The 23,573-nt window shown below is 36.1% G+C and overlaps 1 protein-coding gene across 7 annotated transcripts; it reads right to left on the minus strand.

The window, feature by feature from the left end:
* Positions 1–1,326: 1,326 nt before the first annotated feature.
* On the minus strand, positions 1,327–9,077 carry LOC145820600 (uncharacterized). Of its 7 annotated transcripts, none has more exons than XM_082916833.1 (8): positions 7,757–9,077; positions 7,231–7,619; positions 6,263–6,325; positions 5,916–5,934; positions 5,701–5,796; positions 4,220–4,278; positions 3,765–3,855; positions 1,327–1,563 (listed from the first exon to the last, which is right to left on the minus strand). In XM_082916833.1, exons 2-8 carry the CDS (start codon positions 7,239–7,241, stop codon positions 1,549–1,551), a joined length of 354 nt encoding a protein of 117 aa, XP_082772959.1. In that variant the 5' UTR covers positions 7,242–7,619; positions 7,757–9,077; the 3' UTR covers positions 1,327–1,548. The 7 variants fall into 7 exon arrangements, with proteins under 7 accessions (XP_082772959.1, XP_082772960.1, XP_082772955.1 ...); XM_082916834.1 differs by having other exon boundaries at positions 7,231–7,551; positions 7,757–7,818; XM_082916829.1 differs by lacking the exon at positions 5,916–5,934.
* Between the last annotated feature and the right edge of the window lie 14,496 nt (positions 9,078–23,573).

Raw genomic sequence — 23,573 nt, forward strand, 5'->3', positions numbered from 1 at the left:
ACTAAAAAAAAAATTCTAATTTTTTTGTTTTCTATTTTCTGTTTTTTTGCATTTTTAGTGAATTTTTTACATCACACATGGAACTGATGTATTAGTGATGTGGCAGATTCTGTTAGTTTTTTGAATAGAAGTTATTCTAAGAATAAAATGGGAAAGATTACAAATATGAAGGGCCAAAGTGAGATGGATTGCAAACATGATGGGCCAAAATGGAAAAAATTAAACTTAAAAAGCCAAAGTGAAAAGGATTGCAAATATGAAGGGTCAAGTGAAAAAAATTAAACTTAAAGGGCCAAAATGAAAAATGAGTGAAATTTTAAGGGGGCAAAGTGTAAATTACCGTTGTTTAAATAATATTTACAAAATACATTTATAAAATGAACAATATCTATAATCAAATATATATATATATATATATATATATTAGTAAATCACGCAAACCTGCTTCTTTAATTCCTCATGCAACCTAAGCGAATCATGCAATATTCATGTCAGTAAGAATTTGCTGAAATTTGACATACAACTTATGTTTTGGATACTATGTTTAATTTCATGATATAAACAATCACAAATTCACTTTAATATATATATATATATATATATATAAAAGTTGCTTTGATGTTGTATTTGTCAAATAGTAAAATATTCACAAAAAATAAAAAATAAAAATGAAATGATACTAATCACTATGTGAGAATAAAGAGAAACATAATTCACTACAAAAAAATTGACTTTTTGCGATGACAAAATGCCGTTGCAAATAATTAAAATGCCGTCTCAAAAGGTTTTTTGCGACGGCAGATAATTTTAGCGACGGCTAGTGGGGGGTCGCAACAAAGGGGGTCGCAAAAAGGTTTTAGCGACGGCATGTCGCCGTCACCTTTTTTTGTGACGGCAAGTTGTCTTTTTTGCAACGGAACTTTTCCATCGCCATCAATATAGAAAAATCTGAGATTTTTTTAGACGGCACTATTTTCCCGTCGCTAAAGGTGTTATTTGCGACGACAAAAAAGCCATCTCTAAAGAATTTTTTGCGACGGGGTACCAACCGTCACTAAAAAAATATTTGAGACAGCACGATGCCCGTCGCTAAAAGATTATTTGGGACGGCTAAGGGTACCGTCGCAAAAGGCTTTACCTCAATTCTGCCAATATTATTTACAACGGTAATGTGGTGTCGTCTCAAAAAAAAAAAAAAAAAAAAAAACTACAATAAAATTATTAAAAATATGAAAATTACCTGTATTAAATGACAAATAATTGAAAAAGAAACCAATAATTACATAACAATATAAAAATTTCAGTATAAAAATAACAATTCATCCATAACAAAAATTTTCTTGCATTCATTCATTACAACACATTAGCAAAATTATCCCACTACATAATATTGCATAATACATACACAATGTTTAAATACATAATGTTGTTCACAATTCAAAATAACGTAAATCAAAAACAAAAGTTTCCCTCATGATTCTTCTGTGGGTAACAAAAATAAAAGTAAATTGCAATCTTCAAACACCTGTATTCCACAAAAGCAAACTGCTACTCGAGAAATATCTGAAAATAAAAAATAAAAATAATTAATGACAATATAATTATGTGTTAATATTTTAATTACAAAAAAACATAAAAAATTAACTACTATATAATTACATATATAATTAAGTAAATAATTTTGCCTATACCGAAATCTGGCTCCCAAATCGGGAACCTGATTGGAGTCCCTTCTTCTCCCACAAGTCTCTCGTGCCTAGGCGGTCATATGTGCCAAGTTTCGTGCTAAACCGACGCCATTTGGTGATTTTGGGGCGTCAACACCTCCAATTCAAATTTCTTAATAAACTAGTTTGCCTATACCGAAATCCGGCTCTAACCCCCAAACCGGGAACCCGATTGGAGTCCTGTCTTCTCCCATAAGTCTCTCGTGCCTAGACGGTCATGTGTGCCAAGTTTCGTGCAAAACCGACGCCATTTGGTGATTTTGGGGCGTAAACATCTCCAATTCAAGTTTCTTAAAAAACTAGTTTGCCTAGAGTGAAATCCGGCTCTAACTCTCAAACCGGGAACCCGATTGGAGTCCCATCTTCTCCCACAAGTCTCTCATGCCTAGATGGTCGTGTGTGCCAAGTTTCGTGCTAAACCGACGCCGTTTGGTGATTTTGGAGCGTCAATACCTCCAATTCAAGTTTCTTAAGGAACTAGTTTGTCTATAGTGAAATCGGGTTCTAACTTCCAAACCGGGAACCCGATTGGAGTCTCGTCTTCTCCCATAACTCTCTCGTGTCTAGGCGGTCGTGTGTGCCAAGTTTTGTGCTAAACCGACGCCGTTTGGTGATTTTGGGGCGTCAACACCTCAAATTCAAGTTTCTTAAGGAACTAATTGGCCTATACCGAAATCTGGCTCTAACTCCCAAACCGGGAACCCAATTGGAGTCCGGTCTTCTCCCACAAGTCTCTCGTGCCTAGGCGGTCGTGTGTGCCAAGTTTCGTGCTAAACCGATGCCGTTTGGTGATTTTGAGACGTCAACACCTCCAATTCAAATTTCTTAATAAACTAGTTTGCCTCGACCGAAATCCAGCTCTAACCCCCAAATTGGGAACCCGATTGGAGTCCTGTCTTCTCCCATTGCCAAGTTTCGTGCAAAACCGACGCCATTTGGTGATTTTGGGGCGTAAACACCTCCGATTCAAGTTTCTTAAGGAACTAGTTTGCCTAGAGTGAAATCCGGCTCTAACTCCCAAACCGGGAACCCGATTGGAGTCCCGTCTTCTCCCACAAGTCTCCCATGCCTAGACGGTCGTGTGTGCCAAGTTTCGTGCTAATCCGACCCCGTTTGGTGATTTTAGGGCGTCAACACCTCGAATTCAAGTTTCTTAAGGAACTAATTTGCCTAGAGTGAAATCCGGCTCTAACTCCCAAACCGGAAACCCAATTCGACTCCCGTCTTCTCCCACAAGTCTCTCGTACCTAAGCGGTCTTGTGTGCTAAGTTTCGTGCTAATCCGACTCCGTTTGGTGATTTTGGGGCGTCAACACCTCGAATTCAAGTTTCTTAAAGAACTAGTTTGCCTAAAGTGAAATTCGGCTCTAACTCCTAAACTGGGAACCCGATTCGAGCCCCGTCTTCTCCCACAAGTCTCTCGTGCCTAAGCGGTCGTGTGTGCTAAGTTTTGTCCTAATTCGACCCCGTTTGGTGATTTTGGGGCGTCAACACCTCCAATTCAAGTTTCTTAAGGAACTAGTTTGCCTATAGTGAAATCCGGCACTAACTCCCAAACCGGGAACCCGATTGGAGTCCCGTCTTCTCCCACAAATCTCTCGTGCGTAGGCATTTGTGTGTGCTAAGTTTCGTGCTAAACCAACGTCGTTTGGTGATTTTGGGACGTCAACACCTCAAATTGAAATTTCTTAAGGAATTAGTTGTGTTTATGCCTCGAAGTCACCAAGAAGTCCAAATACTCTAACATTACAGTTGAATTTTTTAACACCTGTAATGATATCATGACAAATGATTCCAAAAATTCTTTAGAGAGAGAGAGAGAGAGAGAGAGATCGAACAAAGATCATCAATAACATGTAATTCTTGGTGACAGCTGGGCTCTCTGGATGCTCATTAAGCACAAATTGCTGTCTCCCAAATGATAACATGAGGTGCTACTACAGAATAAATAAGTGTTTCCTAAAAGAACAGACAATAATGTGATTGTCTTCATATGCATTCAAAGAATGCAATAGATTCAACTTCATTAAATACTTACATATGTAGCCAAAAAGGACCTTTCTGGTGGCTTTAAACCTTCACCATGTCCATTCTCACCACCAAGTATCTCTTCTGCAAATGCTAGAGTTCTGTTTCAAGAATTGTATTAACTAACTTGCAAATGCAAATGGAAAGACAAAATATGATAATTTTCTTCATGGTCAAATGGGAAATGTAGTTGGGCATTAGATGAAAATGCAGTAGGATTACAAGTTCATCGGATATGGTGGGCTGTGGATATTTTGAACATGCAGGTGGATTACAATGTCACATATTATACAAGGAGACCACCAAATTCATTAGAGTGATTCACAGTCGCATATACTTCTCTCAATATCAAAAGTTGATTTCTAAAAGCTTAACCTCTGAGGTCCAATACAAATTTAATCAAATCCTTCATAAAACTTTTATTTTAAAAAATGGAAAGATTAAGGCAATGCATGAGGTATTTACCTTGGTGCCTGCTCACTGTACTTTAAGACAGTGTGTGAGTTGAATGACCACTTTGCAGGCTGAAATAGAGGCAATAAATCGCAGATCAGTGGGATAGTTGAATTGGAACAAGAATTGAGTGTCTAAGGTGTCTGTAGTAAAAATGATAAGTGAGACAGAGTCAATTAACCATCTTATAGGCATAAGCAAGCATCCCTTTGACATGAGTGGTTTAGGATATGAGCACTTAATTGGAAAACAATTCCAGACTGTTTTTGTCAAACCAAGGGTGAGGTCTCTAGTCCCTCAACTAGTCAACCTACAGCTCCTCCACCCAAGGTTGAACCTAAGAAAGAGAGTTGTCGAAACCTACGTCTACTTTTGTTTGTCATCATTGTTGAGTCAACGGTCACATTTTATCCAATTGTTTTCAACTGAACAAAACTACAAATGTTAACAGAAGCATTTGAGCTGAAAGATTATGAATTTCCTGTTTCACATATTTAAAATAATTGAATCCATAACAAAATTAAAGCGTTGTGTTGTGCTACAATACTTTGGAATCACATGAAAAACTAAAAGCAATAATCATTTCAACTTTAAGAATTGTTTAGACGACATACTTTATAAGAACAAGTTTAAACTAATGAGCCATCAGGACCAAGACAACAGCCCCAGTAAGGCAGCCCAGGCACCAGTTAGCCAAATTCAACCCAGAAAAGCATAGGATTCTAAACACTCGGGCTTGTCATAAATTGTCAGTTTCTTTCTGTTGCAGGAGTTCTAATTGCAGAAGCTTAAAGAGAGATCAAAAGAAGACATGTTATCTAGTTCTGTATTTTTTTTTTATAACAAACGCATTGAATAGAAGTAGAAGGAATGGATGAGAGAGAGAGAGAGAGAGAGAGAGAGAGAGAGAGATGGGAAATAGAAACTGCAGACCCAGACCCAAACTCATTGTTTTCTTCTTCATCGGGCTGTGAAACCCTGTATTTTCTTATAGCTCAAGGGGATCAACCTCCAACAAACTTCCCCAACTCAACTAGCTCAATTGATCTGAGGTACAAAGCTACGGCTTAGGCAATGTTACATGGATTCTTCTAAATATATGTACCCATGCAGGGCACTCAACACTTGGGTAAGGCTACAGTATATGTCATGAGTGTTTGACATGTGTAATCAAAGATTCCCCTAGCAAACATATTTCATAATTCGAGTTAACCATAAAATTATGCGAAAAACCGTAATATTATTGTAGAAATTTTTCAAAGCATATTACTTGAGGATGTGTGATGCATCCTTCCTCGGGAGAAATACTTAAAGAATCTAGGTGCAATTGCTAAAGCTTTCTCATGTTCTCTTCTCTTTATTCCTGTCTAACCCTCAACTTCTCATTCTAAAGGTCATCAATTTCTAAACTTCCATAGCCAAAAGCAAAAACCAAATAGCAAATACATATGTATATACACTAATGCATTCAACATGGTTTATAGAAGACTTGCCACTTTCACTGACGAAATAATATACTCCCTTCCAGGAGGGCTCAATACATTGGATGGCACTCTTATCCTGTAGAAGTCATCACCTTCCAATAGCTTCTGCAAGATCATTGCATCAACATTGCACAATGCTCAGTTGCTCATTTTAAAAGTAAATAAATAACTCTTGATGGAGGGAAAAAGGAATAGAACCATAGACTTTTATGGAGGGAAAATACTTTAGTTTCCTTGATTTCACTGTGACATTCAAGAAGAAAATAAAGTGAATGATTTATAAAAAACTTTGTCCTGCACTTGCCACAAATGGGACAAAATTTGGGAAGAAAATTATTTGGTACAACAAATCAAGAACAAGTTACAACTGCTTAAATTCGATGCAGCTGTTTTCCTTCCTTAAATTTTCTATGCACTCCCTTTTTCAATTGGACAAGAAGAAATATAAATGTACTTTCTAATTCCTTCTTTTTCCTCTTTTTTTAAAATTTCTCCAATTATCTTACTCTCTAACCAAACACACAACAAAAATATTAATATTGAAACCAGATAAATGTGGATAGGGAATTACCTTGAACTTTTCCTTGTCTGTTTCAGTAAAAGCCTCCCTTGAAAAGCGAAGTTTGGTGAGAGTCTGTTACAAGCAACTTATAACGTTAAACTAACAAAAGGAATGTAATTGAAACACTCAAGCATGCTTAATAAATAAAAAGTAAATAAGAAAGATAGGGCAGGTAAATTTCCAAGGAAATAAAATTGCCAAAAAAGTGTAGAACTTGTTTTCTGAAAAGATTTATGCTGATGAATTATGTCGTTGCGTAACTAAGAATTATATATAGCATTTGAAGACCAAATATGTACATATATTTAAATATTCCAAGATGTGATGTCCCAAGGATAAAAATTTTAAAACCAGGAATTAAAAGGCATGATGTGCCATTGTGTTAACCGAATAGAAGACAGTTTGAAAAATAAAAATTAAAGTTGAGGTAAGAGTAATTAGACAAGGACAACTAGTTCGGTTTGCTTTCATGAATTTTATTTTCCTAAAGTTTGAATAAGCAATGCAACATGATACATAAGATTGAGAATTCAGATTCATTTTGTTCTGCTCAGTAGTTCTGACTGTAAGTAACCCTCATAGTTACTGAAACTAAATATTCCAAATTTCTGTCTCTCTTAGTTTCCATCAGCAAACCAAAAACAATAAAAGTAAAATCAATCCAAGATGTAATAAATAAAAATAAAAAACTCATCTCAAGAACTAAATCCAAAAACAAAATATAATATTTCCAAGTTTGTTTGGTTCCTATTTATTTTCCCTTAATTTTGGCAGCAACCAAACAGACTACTACTAGTAGTAGTACACACAGAGAACAGAAGAGAGCAAAATCAATCTCTAAAATCATTCCCACAATACACGTAATAGAGCAAAAGCATGAGATAATGAATTCGAATATATACAAGTTTGTTTGTTTCAGTGAGTTTTGTCAACAAGCAAACAAGGAGGGAGGGAGGAAGAAAAAGAAGAAGAAGAACCCGGGAGCCATGAGAAGAGGTCTTGAGGCGAGCGGTGAAGGTGCCGGCGAGGGAGAAGTGGGAATCACCGAAGGCGTGCTCAAGGGAGAACTGGACCTTGGAGTCGGAATCGAGATCCGAAGACCTCCTCCTCCTACTACTTATCGGAACAGCAGATGCAGATGGACTAGTACTAGTGAGGAGATCAGGGGGAGATCGGCCCCCTTCGAGTCCGTACTCTTCGTCGTCCACCAGGAGCTCGTCCGATTGAACAGCACCCAACGACGATGAAACCAAGACACCCATACACAATATCACCACCAACCATATTTGTCATGCCATCTTTCCAGAACCCAAAAAAAGAAAAGAAAGAGAGGTTATGCTGCGTTGCGTTGCGTTGCGTTTTGTTCCTTCGGAGTATGATCGGATTAGTGTTTGCTTGTTGAGAAAACTCACGGAAACAAACAAAATCATTCCCACAATATATCAATGTGTTTGTGTGTGTGTGTGTGTGTGTGTGAGAGAGAGAGAGAGAGAGAGAGCATACTGATTGTCGTCGCTTTGGGAACTCGAACTCGTCTCTGTGATTGTGATACACGAACTCGATTTAGGGATTTCGGGGATTTAGGGATTTGGGGGGTTTTGAGGGAGAAAGGTGTTAGGGATTTTGGGGAATTTGATCGAGCGCCATTTCGGCTGACGGAGGGAGATGAAATTTTTAAGTACTATTTGCAACGGCATGGAAAAACCGTCACAAATGATTAAATCCATTTGTTAAAACAATGCCATTTTAATAAGGGTTTTTTTTGCGACAGAGAATTCCCGTCACAAATGTCCACTATTTGCGACGGTAAATTTCACCCGTCTAAAAAAATATATATTTTTGCGACGGTATACAGTGTCGTCGCGAATACTTCAGCATTTAAGTGACTTTTTATTGTGCTTATTAGTGAGGGGAAACTGTCGTCGCAGAAAATATTTATTTGAGACGGCTTCATATGCCGTCGCAAAAGACCACTTTTTGCGACGGTATACACGCCGTCGCAAACAGTTCCGTGTTTTATACCCACTTTTCTTGTAGTGATTCTAATAGTTAGTTGGAGTTATAAGCGAGTCAGGTTAAAATAAGTATTAAGTTATTGAAAATTAGGTTATTTATTTTTGGATAAATTACATTGACACTCTTTGAGGTTTGGTCCAATTACTGCCCACCCTTTGATGTTTTGGAAATTACATTCTCACCCTTGTGGTTAATAGTCTCATTTCACAAACCCCACATACTTATATAAAAGGTAACAACTCCTAGTAGAAAAACAGAGGAAATTGCATTAAAAAAAAAAAGTAAAGAAAGGGAGAAAAAAAAAGAGAACGTAAAGCAAAGAAAAAACAAAAGAGAGTGTGCATGAGTTCAATGTCTTAATTCCGTCTAAATAATTACAATGACTGGGGGCTTAATGTAATTTTCCAAGCGTCAAGAGGTGATATATATTAAACCCAAACCTCAGGGGGTGTAATTTACCCTTTATTTTTTCAGATGATCTTAAATAATTTTTAATCGAGCCAATCATAAGATGAGCTCGAATAATTTGGATTTTTATAGTCATACAACCAAGTTGAGCTAAGTGATAAATTTATTCAAATTTGACTTGAAAACTTAACAAATTTCTAAATATATTTAAATTGAACCGATTACAAACGAATTTTTAACAAACATAAATCGATATCATATAAGTTGAACAACTACTAAGCCGATCAAAAAAAAGTTGAACAACTGCTAAGTCAGCCTAGCCAAAAAGAATTGTAACAAGAGAAGCAACACAAAGATAGTTTGAAGAATTACCTTAGAAAATATATACAAGTCTTAGATTGAATTGGAGCAAATGAGCCACTCTTTTATTTATAGGCAACTTAGGCCTTCTCTAGAACATTCTAAAATATACAAGAAATGAATGGTATAAAAGTTTCAAGGAAGCCTTCCACATCCTTACAAGAGGGTTTTAGAATTCTTTCTATAAATATTTATACAAATATCTACCTCATTCTAAGTATGTGCAAGAATCCTTTACTTTTTCCATTTTTCTAGGAGATTCTAGAATCTTCTATTGCTTCAATTCCTCCAATCTTCATTTAAATTCTCTAGAACACGTTCTAGATCCTTCTATATATAGTATAGAATTATGTTCAACATTCTCATATTCTCTCAAGTCTTCCAGAAGCTTTCAGAATCTTTCATTAGCCTTCCTTCCTTGAGTCTTCCTCTTGATAGACAATTTTGTCAAGGTAATTTGATGGGACGTGACAAACTGCTAAAAACATGTGAATGGAACTTCACCATCTAGGGGCGATGGCAGCTAACACTTGATGGGATCCCATCCCCCATCAAGCAAATAAAAGTTATTAAAAAAAAATATTTGTATTAATAATATTTTATTTTATATAGTTTGACTATTTTCAAAATTTAAGAAATCCATCAAATAAGAAAAAAAATATTCAATACAATTGTGATACCATGTTATTGGTATCACCATCCAATAACATGTTGTCATTTAACTTTTCATGTATATATATGTGACAAGTTAGTTATATTATGTGTGAGGTTCACCATCCACAAGTAGGTTCAGGGACGGAGCCAAAAATTTATTCAAGGAGGGCCAAAGTAAGTGTTGAAAAGAGTCTCCATGCACAAAGCTTTTAATGTCATAGAATTTGGGAAGATCAAATATACACAACCCTTATTCTCACGTGGAGAAACTATTTCTGTGATTTGAACTCATGACGCCTAGGTAGCCTTAGGGACAAGCTAAGTGTTAAAAAAAAATGAGAAAATCAATTTCTTACATAAACAATTTAAAAATAATAATAAAAATTAGCATGTATCAGTCATTTTCTAATAGTTATTTAATTATTTCATACAATTTTTGAGTTATTTAGTTAATATCTTAAATTAGATTGTTATTTTATTGCACCCCATCTTTTGATATATACATTCTCCATCTTTTACTATCTTGTAATTTTCCCTTTGAAATACAAGAGTAGTAAAATTTTTAAAATTAAAAAAAAAATAGAAGGATTATCCCATCCACATTGTAAAATTAATCTTGAATATAGAAGGCCTTTTCATGTACAATATCAAAATAATTTTAGAATTAACAAGTAATAGTGTAATTTTGAAGAACTTTTTTTTGAGGGGAGAGGGCATGGCCACCTTTGGCCATAGCATAGCTCCGTTCTTGTGTAGGTTTATTGTTAGTTGGTAATATCACGTGTCAATGGTAATATGGTATTACCGTCATACTGAACTTTTACTATGTTTGGTAAACATATTTCAAAAATAGTTTTTTAGTTTTTTGTTTTTCTTGTTGTTTGTGTTTGGTAATTTTTTTTTTAATATTTTAGTAGATTTAACTCCGCCGGGGTTGTTAACAACTCCGCTGGTCCCAAGCCCGGGTTAAGGAGGAGGGTTGTGTGTTAGGTAGCCGATAGCCAACACGTAAAAAAGCCGTTCGGATCCCTTATGAAAATGAATCCTACTTTGAATCGTTTAAATGCTAGGTCGTTCCCCTCAAGTGACGCGTTGCGCCTGCTTCCGGGTGTTTCGAAAAGTAAGCAAGGGGCGCCGTATCGACGTCTGGGTGCGGTGAAAAATGGGCAAAGGTTTCTGCGTTTTTCTGGACGAGCGCGGGTAAAGAAGCTAGTCCAAGACTATAGATTTAGGGTAGCCACTTGGAACATAGGAACCTTAACTGGTAAGACGATGGAATTGGTAGATGTTATGATTAGGAGGAGAGTTAGTATAGCTTGCATACAAGAAACTAAGTGAACGGGAGAGAAAGCTAGGGAAATTGAGGATATTGGTTTTATACTTTATTATAGTGGTAAGGATAGACGCAGGAATGAGGTAGGAATCATAATTGCCAAGGGTCTTGTGGAAAGTGTGGTGACGGTCACTAGGAAAAGAGATAGGATTATGCTAGTTAAACTAGTTATTGGAGGGAATATAGTGAACATTATTAGCGCTTATGCCCCTCAAGTAGGGTTAAATGATCAGACTAAGAGGGATTTTTTGGAGCAAATAGATGAGATCTTACAGGAGATACCCGTAGGAGAGAACCTAGTTATAGGTGGAGATTTTAATGGCCATGTGGGCATAAATAAACTAGGTTATGAAAGGGTGCATGGTGGATACGGTTTTGGTGACAAAAATGAGGCTGGAGAGAGAATCTTAGATTTTGCGTTGGCTTCTGACCTGGTGGTGGCCGATGCTATGTATAAGAAGAGGGAGGAGCATTTGATAACCTTTAAGAGTGGATTAGTTAAGAGCCAAATAGGTTACTTTTTAGTGAGAAAAGTGGATTACCTAAAATGCAATGATTGTAAGGTGATTCTTGGAGAGAGTCTGGTCTCTCAACATAGGATTTTGGTACTAGATTTATGTTTTAGAGGGCAATACCAAGCTAGGAAGGATGGTGGGCGTTGTAGGACGAGATTGTGAGACCTAAAAGGGGATAAAATAGAAATATTTAAGAATCAAATGGATAAGGAAGGTACTTGGGACTTAGAAGGTGATGCTAACACTATGTGGAATTCAATGGCCAATTGTATGAGGAGAATCTCAAGGGAAGTTCTTGGAAAGTCGAAAGGAACGGGACCCAGCTCTAGGGAAACTTGGTGGTGGAGGGAAGAGGTTCAAGCGGTAGTTAAGGCAAAAAAAGAGTGCTTTAAAAAGTGGCAGAAGGATAGAACTGAGGAAAACCTTAAGAGCTATAGATTGGCTAATAAGGAGGTCAAGAAAGTAGTGAGAGAGACTAAGTTGAAAGCTTATGATGACCTATACACTAAACTAGATAGTAAGGAGGGAGAGAAGAGGGTATACAAACTTGCTAAGATACGAGAGAGGAAAACAAGAGATTTTAATCAAGTAAAGTGCATTAAGAGTGAGGATTCTAAGGTATTGGTGAAGGATGATGAGATTAAGGAAAGATGGAAGAATTATTTTGAGAAACTGTTAAATGAGGAACATGGAAGTATGACAATAGGGGAAGAAATAGCCAGTAATACGATAAACCAAGACTTTAGGTTCTATCGCAGGATTAGGAACTTTGAAATGGAGATTGCACTTAAGAAGATGAAATCAAATAAAGCTTTAGGACCCGATGATATCCCTATTGAAGCTTGGAAGTGTTTGGGTAAAAAGGGAGTTGCTTGGTTGACTAGGTTGTTTAGCAAAATTTTGTTGACTAGGAGCATGCCAGATGAGTGGAGGAAGAGTATTTTAGTGCCAATCTATAAGAATAAAGGTGATGTCCAGAATTATAACAACTATAGAGGAATCAAGCTAATGTGTCATACAATGAAAGTGTGGGAGAGGGTGATGAAACGCCGATTGCGAGACATAACAGAGGTGTCAGAGAATCAATTTGGGTTCATGCCTGGTAGGTCAACAATGGAAGCGATCTATCTTTTGAGGAGAGTAATAGAAAAGTATAAAGAAAAGAAAAGAGACATTTATATGGTGTTTATCGACCTTGAGAAAGCATATGACAGAGTGCCCCGAGATCTAATATGGTGGGTGTTAGAGAAGAAATGGGTGACAAAAGGCTACATTGATGTGATTAGGGACATGTATGAAGGGGTGGTGACCACTATTAGATCGCTAGCTAGAGAGACAAATGAATTTCCTATCACTGTAGGGTTACACCAAGGATCTACCTTAAGTCCTTATCTTTTTGCTTTAGTTATGGACGAGTTGACGATAAATATTTAGGATGACGTGCCATGGTGTATGCTTTTTGCTGACGATATTGTGTTAGTGGATGAGACTAGAGAAGGAGTTAACACAAAGTTAGAGATTTGGAGAAAAGCTCTTAAATCTAAAGGATTCCGGATAAGCAGAACTAAGACAGAGTACATGGAGTGTAAATTTAGTAACAGTAACAATGAAAGCAGAGGAGAAGTGAAGATTGAGAACCAATAACTGTCTAAGAGTGAACATTTTTGTTATTTAGGGTCGATTATCACAACAGCGGAAGAGATTGATGCAGATGTGGCCCATAGGATTAAGGCGGGATGGTGTAAGTGGAGAAGTCCGTTTGGGGTATTGTGCGATAAACGAATACCCACTAGACTAAAAGGTAAGTTTTATAGAATGGCTATTAGACCAGTTATGTTGTATGAGACAGAGTGTTGGGTAACCAAAAAACAACATGTAGATAAGATGAGTGTGGCTGAGATGAGGATGCTAAGGTGGATATGTGGTAAGATTAGACAAGACAGGATTAGGAATGAGTGTATTCGGGAATGGGTAGGAGTAGCACCGATAGAAGATAAGTTAAGAGAGAATCATTTGAGATTGTTTGGTCATATTCAACGGAGACTAACAGAGGCAGTAGTGAAGAGATGCGATGCTGTAACGGTAGATGGAAGTGTTAGGGGACGGGGTAGGCCTAGATTAACGTTGACTAGCGTTATAAATAGAGATATGAATCTACTTAATTTGACTAATGAAATGACCTTTGATAGGGCCGCGTGGAGAAGAAGGATTCATGTAGCCGACCCCATTTGATGGGAGTTAAGGCTTGGTTTGGTTTGGTTTAGTAGATTTATTTATTTTTAGATACACTTCAAATGTTAAATATTTGTGAATTTTTTGTTTTCAAAAACAATTTACTAGATATAAAAAATACTAAAATTCAGTACATTTTGTACAGATATTATTTTATAGGTGCATTAAAAAATACTAGAATATTTTTTAAAAAATCACTAAAAACAACAAAACACACAAATATAGATATAACTCAAAAAATATTTTTAAAAATTCAAAACCAAACATTGTAAATGTCGTTTATTTAAAAAAAATTAATTTTAAAATTTAAGCTTATGAAGTAACCCATCTATAAAAATTTCTAGAATTGCCACTATGGATAGTATATAATAAAATTATATAAAAATTAATATGAACACTTTCATGTCATTAAACACGAGTATATATAAATAACAAATTTGCAGTTTTATGTATGAAAAAAGTATGCAAACACTAGCAAGCAAAACAGAATTTGATGGATGAGCCCTAGCTGGCAGCCGGACATATGTGATTTTCGTCGGCTTGAAGGTGCCAACCAAGTTTGGGAGGTGCCGACGGAGTGGGGAGCCTGAGTTACTCTGCAAGAAGTGCTGATTGTTTTGTTTTGTTTTATTACTATTATTGTTTTTACCTCAAGTAAAACGATGTCGTTTCAATCAAAATAATGTCGTGTCGAAGGACTGAAGAAAGAGGAACTCTAGATGATCTGAACTCGTACAAAGGCTTGGGCATGATGCTTCATGCTATAACCTTGTATTGTTGTTCTTTATCTTTTGTACTTTTTTATTACGTCAATAAATTATCTCTGTTAATTAATTAATTAATTAATTAATTATTATTATTATTATTATTATTATTATTATTATTATTATTATTATTTGTGCGTGTAGTTTTAAGTGTAATACGGTAGATTATGATTTTGTTTTGTTCTATTCGATGAATAGGATACTCTTCTAATGCAATTTTGGCGGCCAAGATCGTTCAAAAGGGTTCATTTTGGGGCGGTTGTTATCCTCATGATCATGTTAGTGTTTCCAAAAATTTTGGGACATGTAGCATTTTATCCCTTATGATTTGAATATATGTAGATATTTTTTCTATGATTTTAGATTGATGCGCAACTGTTAGCTTTTTTATCTAGATAAACGGTAAGTGTGTTACACACGCCTGCCTCTGTTTACTTTTCCCTCCAAAAATGATTTATCAAAAAGACCAAAATGATTTTACCATTCACTATATAAGAAAATGACATTAAATATAGGTTGTTATTTATAACAAATTAAATTATAAATAAATCTAACTACCTTAATTTATTATCATAAAATTACCTTAACTAATTTTAAATTTTTAACTTAATTTATTATTTAACAACATTTTAAATTATATATACAAAATGTATATATATATATATAAAATTAAACTGTAAATTAATCTTGACACCTCTATTATCATAAAATCAAGGACACTTGATTCATAAATTCAAATTTTAATTTTGTTTGACTAAAAGTCTAGGCATTCAAATACCCTATCCAAAAGGATAGGCTTAAACAAAATGACCAAAATACCCTTTATCATATACATAGTACCATTTACACTGAGTCTGGATCCTCTATTGTCCGTTCTTGCGGGGCTCCCTACAGTGCCCAAAATGACATCGTTTTGGGGCAAAATTCCAAATTCAAAAAAAAGCAACAGAGCACTGAACTCCGTTGTTGCTCTTTCTCTCTCTATCGGTCATCGTCTTCAATAGAGAATTGATCCTTAAGACAAAGAGGATATCAAAATTATGGGCATTTTGGAAACAAAAATAAAAGCTGAAAATGAGAATAAAATCTGTGATCTAAGGTTCAAGACCTGGAAGTTTTTGTCAAATTCATAATCAGATAGTAGTGCTAGGTTATGGGTGTGTTGGGATCCTAATTTTTGTGATATTCACAGGATTAAAATGACAAATCAGTTCATATTTTGCAAAGTGACTGTTTTTGAGGGGGATATCAATTTTTTTGCTGTTTTTGTTTTTGCTAAAAATAAACATATTTTGAGGCTACCTTTGTTTGCAGATTTGTTGAATATCTCAAAGTATCATTCTAGTGCCCCATTAATTTGTTTAGGGGATTTCAATGCGATTAGGTACAGTCATGAAAAAGTTGGGGGTAAGGCTAGCTGGGACAATGCAAAAGAGTGTTTTAACAATTGCATTCTTGACTCGGATTTGTTTGATCTTTCTTATTGCTGGTGCAAATTTACTTGGGCTAATAAAAGGGGGGAAGGGGATTTTATTGCCTCGAAAATTGATAGGGTGTTAGTGAATGATAAATGGCTGACCATCAGTCCTAACTCATCTGCTAACTTCTTGCCCTTTGGTATTTCTGACCATTCTCCAGCTGTCATCACCATTGATCCTAACTTGGGAAATTTCAAGAAACCTTTTAAATACTTTGATTTCTAGGGTTCTCATCAGGATTTTATCCCCAAGTGTCTGAGGTGTGGAACAAGTATGTTAAGGGGTCTCCGATGTTTAGAGTGTGCCAAAAATTGAAAACTCTTAAGCCTATTCTGAAAAGCTTAAACAAGAGAGAGTTTAGTGAGATATCGACTAGAGTTTTGGAAACCAAATCTAGGCTGGTTAGTATTTAGATCAAACTTGATAAGAATCCCCTAGATTCTACCCTTCAAGAGGAGGAGAGGTCTCTTTACTCTAAATTTGTAGACCTTTGTAAGGTCGATGAGAGTTTGGCTTACCAGAAGTCGAGAGTTCAGTGGTTAGGGTTGGGTGATAGAAACACTAGATTTTTCTTTCGCACCATTAAGGGAAATGTTAATAGGGGGAGGATTAATTAGGTTGTTTTGAACAATAGGGAGAAGATCACCAAATCTGAGGATGTAATTTATGCCTTTGTTAACACATTCTCGAATAAGTTCGGCAAACCCTTTGAGGATGATTACAAGGGCTATGATAGAATTAGCTCTTTGGTGAAGAATTGTATTACTTCTTCCTAAGCTGAGTCTCTTGCTTGTGATGTGACTGATAAAGAGATTCATGATGTTTTCTGGTCCATGAAAGCTAACAAAGCGCCTGGACCTGATGGGTATTCTGTTGGCTTCTTTAAACAGTCTTGGGGGGTGGTGGGTTGAGAGGTGACCGAAGCTATCAAATCCTTTTTCAAATCTAGTGAGCTTCTTCAACAAGTTAACAACACCACCATTGCTCTCACTCCTAAAATCCCTAATGCGGTGAAAGTGGAGGAGTATAGACCTATATCTTGCTGCAATACTATGTATAAGTGTATATCCAAAATTACTGCAAATAGACTTAAGGTGGTTCTCCCGGACCTTGTTGACCCTGTACAGTCTGCTTTTGTACAAGGAAAAAGAATTTCTGATAATATCTTTCTTTCTCAGGAATTAATGAGAGGTTACCCTAGAAAATCCCCCACTCCCAAGTGCACCATGAAAATCAACATCATGAAGGCGTATGACAATGTTAGGTGGGAGTTCATAATTGATGTGTTAAAGGCTATGGAGTTTCCTTCCGTCTTTATTAATTGGATTGTTGCTTGCATGACTAGCCCCTCTTTTTCCATTTGTATTAATGGGAGTCTGCATAGGTATTTTAAAGGGGCTAGAGGGCTTAGACAAGGGGACCCAATTTCTGCTTACCTTTTTGTTCTGGTTATGGAGATATTGTCTAGGATTCTTGCTGAAAAGGCTTCCCTTCCCGAGTTTAAATATCATTGGAGATGTAAGAAAAACAGGATTGTTAATCTTTGTTTTGTTGACGACCTGATGATCTTTTGTAAGGGGTCTGTTCCTATTGTTGTGGCTATTAAAGAGGGTTTACAAGAATTTCAGGCATTGTCTGGTCTCTCTCCTAGCCCTAACAAAAGCCATGTCTTTTTCTCTGGATGTGAGAAGAAACTGAGAGATGAGATTCTTGTTGTGACTAAGTTTGCTGAAAGCCAGCTTCCTGTTAGATATTTGGGGGTTCCCCTTATCTCTACTAAACTCAAAGCTGCTAATTGCCAACAGCTTGTGGAGAGAATCATTAAGAGAATCAAGAGTTAGACTAACAAATGCTTGTCCTATGCTGGTAGAGCCTAGTTGATCCAGTCCGTTCTTTTTTCCATGTAAGTGTATTGGTCATCTCTCTTTATCCTTCCCAAAAAGATTATTACAGATATTGAGAGTTTATTTCGTTCTTTTTTCTGGACTGGTAGTGATCTCAGGAAGCATGGGGCTAAAATTGCTTGGGATAGAATTTGTGCTTCTAAAAATGAAGGGGGTCTGGGCTTTAAATCGGTGGAAGTGTGGAACAAAGCGGCTATGGCTAAAATGAAGGGGGTCTGGGTTTCGTTCTTTTTGGAAGGTGAAGGCTCCCTCTGACCCCTCTTGGGTTTGGAGGAAGATTTTGGCACTTAGACCCATTATTTATCCCCTGATCAAACATGTTATTGGGGATGGTCTGAACACTTTCCTGTGGTATGATAATTAGCACCCCCTTGACTCATTGAGAGATAAATTTGGGAGAGAGAATAACGTATGACACTAATCTCAATAGTGAGTCCAAAGTTAAGGAGATTGCCTATGACCAGGCTTGGAAGTGGCCCATTGCTAATACTTGGGAGGTTAGGGATCTTATTGATAATACCCCTGATACCTTACAACCTGGCCATGGGCCTGATAGAGTTATTTGGACCCCTGATAAGCATGGTTTTTTCTCTATCATTTCAACTTGGAATATTTAGAGGAAAGCTTTTACCATTGTTCCTTGGGCTACTTTGATCTGGGGCCAATGTAATATCCCTAAGACTAGCTTTGTGACTTGGATGGTTGTCCAGGGTAGACTCATAACTGGCGACATGATTATGTTGTTTGGCATTGATCAACCTTCTGTCTGTGTTTTTTGTAATTGGGATTATGAGGATCATTGTCACTTGTTTTCCAATGCCCATTCTTCTGAAAGAGTGTGGATTGACCTGCAGTCTAAGATTGTTGTTTCTTGGCCCAATATGCCTTGGCCTGATCTAGTAACTTTCCTGTCTTAACAAATCAAGGGTAAGTCTTTGAAGGCCATTATCTCTAGACTTGTGTTTACTTGTACTATTTATCACTTGTGGTTAGCTCGGAATAATAAAATTTTTAACCAAGCCTTAATTCCAGAAAAAGTGGTTATTAAATTGATTGTGGACATGATTAGGTTCCGTATACTTTCTTTTACTAACTTGAAAAGCTGCCCTAGTGATAGATAGTTGTTGAATACCTGGAGTCTCCCTTAGTTGATCTTAAAAGACTATACAAGCATGGAAGGTGGCACTAGAAGAATGAGGGAGTTCAGTAAATGTGGGTTAAGTGAAAGTGAGCAAGAGTGTGTGTGTTCTAATGTTTGTTTCTTCTGTAGCTCAGTGTTTGCTGGAATGAAGATCAAGTACAACCAATGTGGGTTGAGGGTAGGGGTGGGCAACGGTTTATCTGAACCGCTCAAACCGCGCCAACCTGCCCAACCCGCATATAAATGGGTGGTTTCGCAAACATAATGCGGGCGGATGCGGTATGAAATATGACAAATTTGCGGGTTGCGACTGCAACCCACAAAAACCGCCCGCACTTTAATTATAATTATTATTATTATTTTTTATATACCAACTTTGTAACTTTAACAAGAGCACTATTATGTTCTCTATGACACTAGGATCCTTATTTTTAAGTATTTTTTAACTTTCTTAATGTCGTAGAATTATCAAGTCGTAAACTTAGTTTCTTATATGATTTTCATTGATGACTCATCCACTTTTTCCTAATAAAATTTTCTTTCTGGTGGTCGATGAAGCTTCTAGTTTGATTATTGATTACTGAACTGGCAATTCTAATTGAGTACAACCTTTAATGCATTGATATGCATTTTTTTCATGGCAAAAATGCTAGTGTAGGGTCTCTTTGTTTTGGGTACTTTCATTTAATGCATTGATATTCAATTTTTATTTGTAAACTCATCAGAAAATTGTTGTCAAATGATCACAAATATATAAAATGAATCTAATGCCTAAATTCGATGGAAAAAAAAACTTAAAAATTAATTTTTAAAGAGAAAAGTGTAAACCGCAAACTGCCCGTAACCGCCCGCACATCTACAAATCCTATCCGCACAAACCGCAAACCGCACTGTGGGCGGTTGCGGGTTGACTTTTTCCCAAACTGCATAGATGCGAGCGGGTCAAAACCGAGCCGTAAACCGCACAAACCCGATCCGCGAACACCCCTAGTTGAGGGATGTGAGCACATCTATAATTCTAACCAGTCACTGCCCATACAATTTATTTCTAACATACTACATATATAGCCATACTTTATCTATTTTGCAGGTACAGGAGGCAATGAAGGTATATGTTGCAACCATGGTGTGTGGGTTGAGTGATTGGAGCTTATATATTGTGTGATTGTCTTTTGTTGTTGAGTGTTGTGAGCTTCTAAATAGAGGGTTGAGTGATGTGAGTATTTATGTTATCTATGTTGGTGTTTGTGATTTGGAAAAAACTGTATGTAATACATCCTTGTCTAATTGAGGTGTTCTTGCTTCATTTCTTATATTGGACAGGAGTTATTGACAACCTAGTTTATGCCTAGATAGGTCCTTTTTTGGCCTACCCTTGCAGGCTGTGCTAGGGATTGCTCCTGTATTGTGTTTTCTTTGTTTTGGGTGGTTGAGAACGTCATATATATTCATGTTTCAACATACAGTCTGTATGAGGTTCCTGAACATAGTCTAGTCTTTTTTGTGGTGGCTGTTTTTTGTTGTGTTGGTAGTCCTGAACAGGTGGGTTGTTTTGCTTTGTTTTGCTATGTTTGGCAGTTTTGTATAGGTTTTGTTAGGGCCTGGGGCATGCCCCTTGTATTTGTGTATCCTCTTGTCTTTTATTTATGACTTATTCACCCAAAAAAAAAAAAAAGTTCATGACCGACACACCATAACAAAAACCAGACAACAATACATTTATATCGGTGTGTATATATCAATGTGTGTGTTCACCTTCAATAAATTATAATATCTCTTTATATATATATATATATATATATCTTTATATCTATATAAATCTATAATACATATAGATATATATTACAAATCACAGGTGAATAGGAATTTCTTTATCAATTTCTTTATGATTTTCGTTGCATTCCTATGATTTCTTTATCAATTACTATGAATGTACACTCAGTTTATCCCCAAAAAATCAAAATCTTAAATTCTCTCTCTCAGGTCTTAGGGTTTCGCATGAGCGGCGGCGGTAGGCCTAGGGAGTAGAAGTGGCCAAACCCTAGATCTAGATCGAGATGGTGGCTCGTCATTGGTGGCGAGATTGAGGTCGCGAGAGAGAGAGAGAAGGGGGCTCTTGGCTATGGGGATAGTTGTCAGTGAGTTGGTAGTTTTAGAGAGAGAAAATAGGAGGAAGAAAAAGAAGAAAATAAAGGGAAGATGGGTTGCGGCGGCAATGGTGGGGAGGTGGTGGTACCGTAGGTAAAGGAAGGTCGGAGGTCGCTGGCTATGGGGGTCATGGTGGTGTGGTATGGGCTGCCGCTACTTTCTTTCTTTTTCCTCGTCGCCTCCCTGGTTCTGTTCTCTCTCTTTTTTTTTTCTTTTTCTTTTTTTGAAATTTTGTCCCAAAACGACATCGTTTTGGGGTACTGCAGAAAGCCCCTTAGGAAAGGATGGTAGAGGTTCTGAACTCCATTTACATTCACCCTAACATTTACACACCCCTCATCTCTTTCTTCCCTCTACTATTTCTCGCTTTATTTCTCATCTGCCTCCTACACACAGACCCCTTCGCCTTTGCCGTTGCCATGGAGTATGATGCCTAGAAGTCTACCGTCGAAACCCTAACCCCCAGTTAGTTCTGCACCATTCCTGGCGAGTTCATCGATCTAGCTCTCTTCTTTCTTCTCTTTCCTCTTTATCTTCTCCGATTTGAACCACCATCGCCATCTCCAGCGAAGAACAAGTCTCCATCCTTGAATCGGCGAAGAATGACTTCGACGTTGCTCCGTGGATCATTGCCTTTGTTTTTCTCTCTTTCTCTCTCTCTCTCTCTCCATATATATATATATATACGAATCTTTGTATTTGATTCAATAGGGCTTCGATCATGCAGCTACTTTGGCAAAACAGTCAAATGGTTATACCAAGCCAAAACTAAAGATCTATCAAGATGTCTAACATCGAAGACACCGTTATACTAACTGAGCCATCAGTAGCCAGAGAGATTAGACCAGAGGATCTCTATCTCTCTCTCTCTTAGATGCTATTTTTTTTTTTAGAGCTAGCTTCTTGTTGTATGTATATATCACTTGATGATGATGAGTCTGATTGATCAGCTCTTTGTTTTTGTTCAACCTCTATTTTACACATCTCCTGCTTGTTGTAGGTGTATTTCTTGAAGATTTTTGTACATAGGTTGAGAATTCCATTAGTATAGATAGGTTGGAAATTTACTACATATTCAACCAAATAGTGTGAGAACTTTGTTTGTTACATGCAAAAACATCACAGCTATGTTTCTATCATAACAACTTCAATTAATGCACCAAAAACATTTTGCAAAATCACATTTCACTTCCAGATCCACACATATTTGCTTCGTCTCCTCTGTTTAGCTGCCGAGAAAAGTGCAAAATGTTGAGGAACAATCTCTTTTAGCACTAAAATGGTTGTGGAACACAAACACCACTTGATTCTTCTTTTAAATAGTGGATTTAAATAGATCCATTAAATAGATCTGTTGAATAGTTGTTGACTTTTAACAGATAAAATAAAAGATTAGATCTATTCAGATCTACTTCAATAGAAAATTTTTTTTTGAATAGATAAAAAAAAATTTACAGATAAAAAAATTAGACAGACAAAATTTGGACAGTTAACAAAATTTAGACACACATTCGAATAGATAAAGGGTGGTAGTGGTGGTCGTGATGGTGGTGATGGTGGTGATTATGACTATGACGATCAAAATCAAACATATAATTTTTTTGTTTTTGTTTTATTTTTGTGTTGAACAGATAAGGATGAAAGGGAGAAGAAAGATTTGAACAGATAATAAAATATGTTAAAAATTTGAACAGATAAAAAAAATTAAACATATAAAGAATTAAACAGATAAGTGAAAAAATTGCACAGATAATAAAATTTGGACAAGTAAGGGAAAATTTTTTGAACAAATAGGAAAAATTTTGAACAGATAGGAAAAAATTTAAATAGATAGGAAAAATTTTGAAGAGATAGGAAAAAATTTAAACAGATAGGAAAAAATTTGAATAGATAGTCAATGAAAGTCAACAGGTAAAAAAAGTCAATAAATAAATTAAGAAATAAAATTAAAAATAAAATGTCCTCCATAACTAACAAAAGATCTCTCATCAAATATTTCACAAAGGGTGAAGATTTGACAACAAAGAAACCCATACAAACGGAAAGTACATAACATAAGCATAAGCTACGGAAAAAAAAAAAAAAAAAAAAACATAAGCATAAGCTCGATCTAGAAACCAAAAAAGTGAACATATATCTCTTGCTAATAGAAAAACAACCATTATCAGTTTGTTTGGTATTAGTTTTCTGAAAATTAAGTTTTTTTATTTTTTATATATTTTTATTTTTAGTGAATATTTTTAAAATTTTAAACAATTTTTTTACTTTTTTAGATGCACTTTATTTAGATGTATCTAAATAATAAAATATTTATAAAAAAATATTTAAAAAAATTAATAAATACACAAAAATAAGAAAAATGTACTG

Source organism: Camellia sinensis, chromosome 2 (assembly GCF_055761805.1).
Source record: "Camellia sinensis isolate YWXY chromosome 2, ASM5576180v1, whole genome shotgun sequence".
Lineage (NCBI taxonomy): Eukaryota > Viridiplantae > Streptophyta > Magnoliopsida > Ericales > Theaceae > Camellia > Camellia sinensis.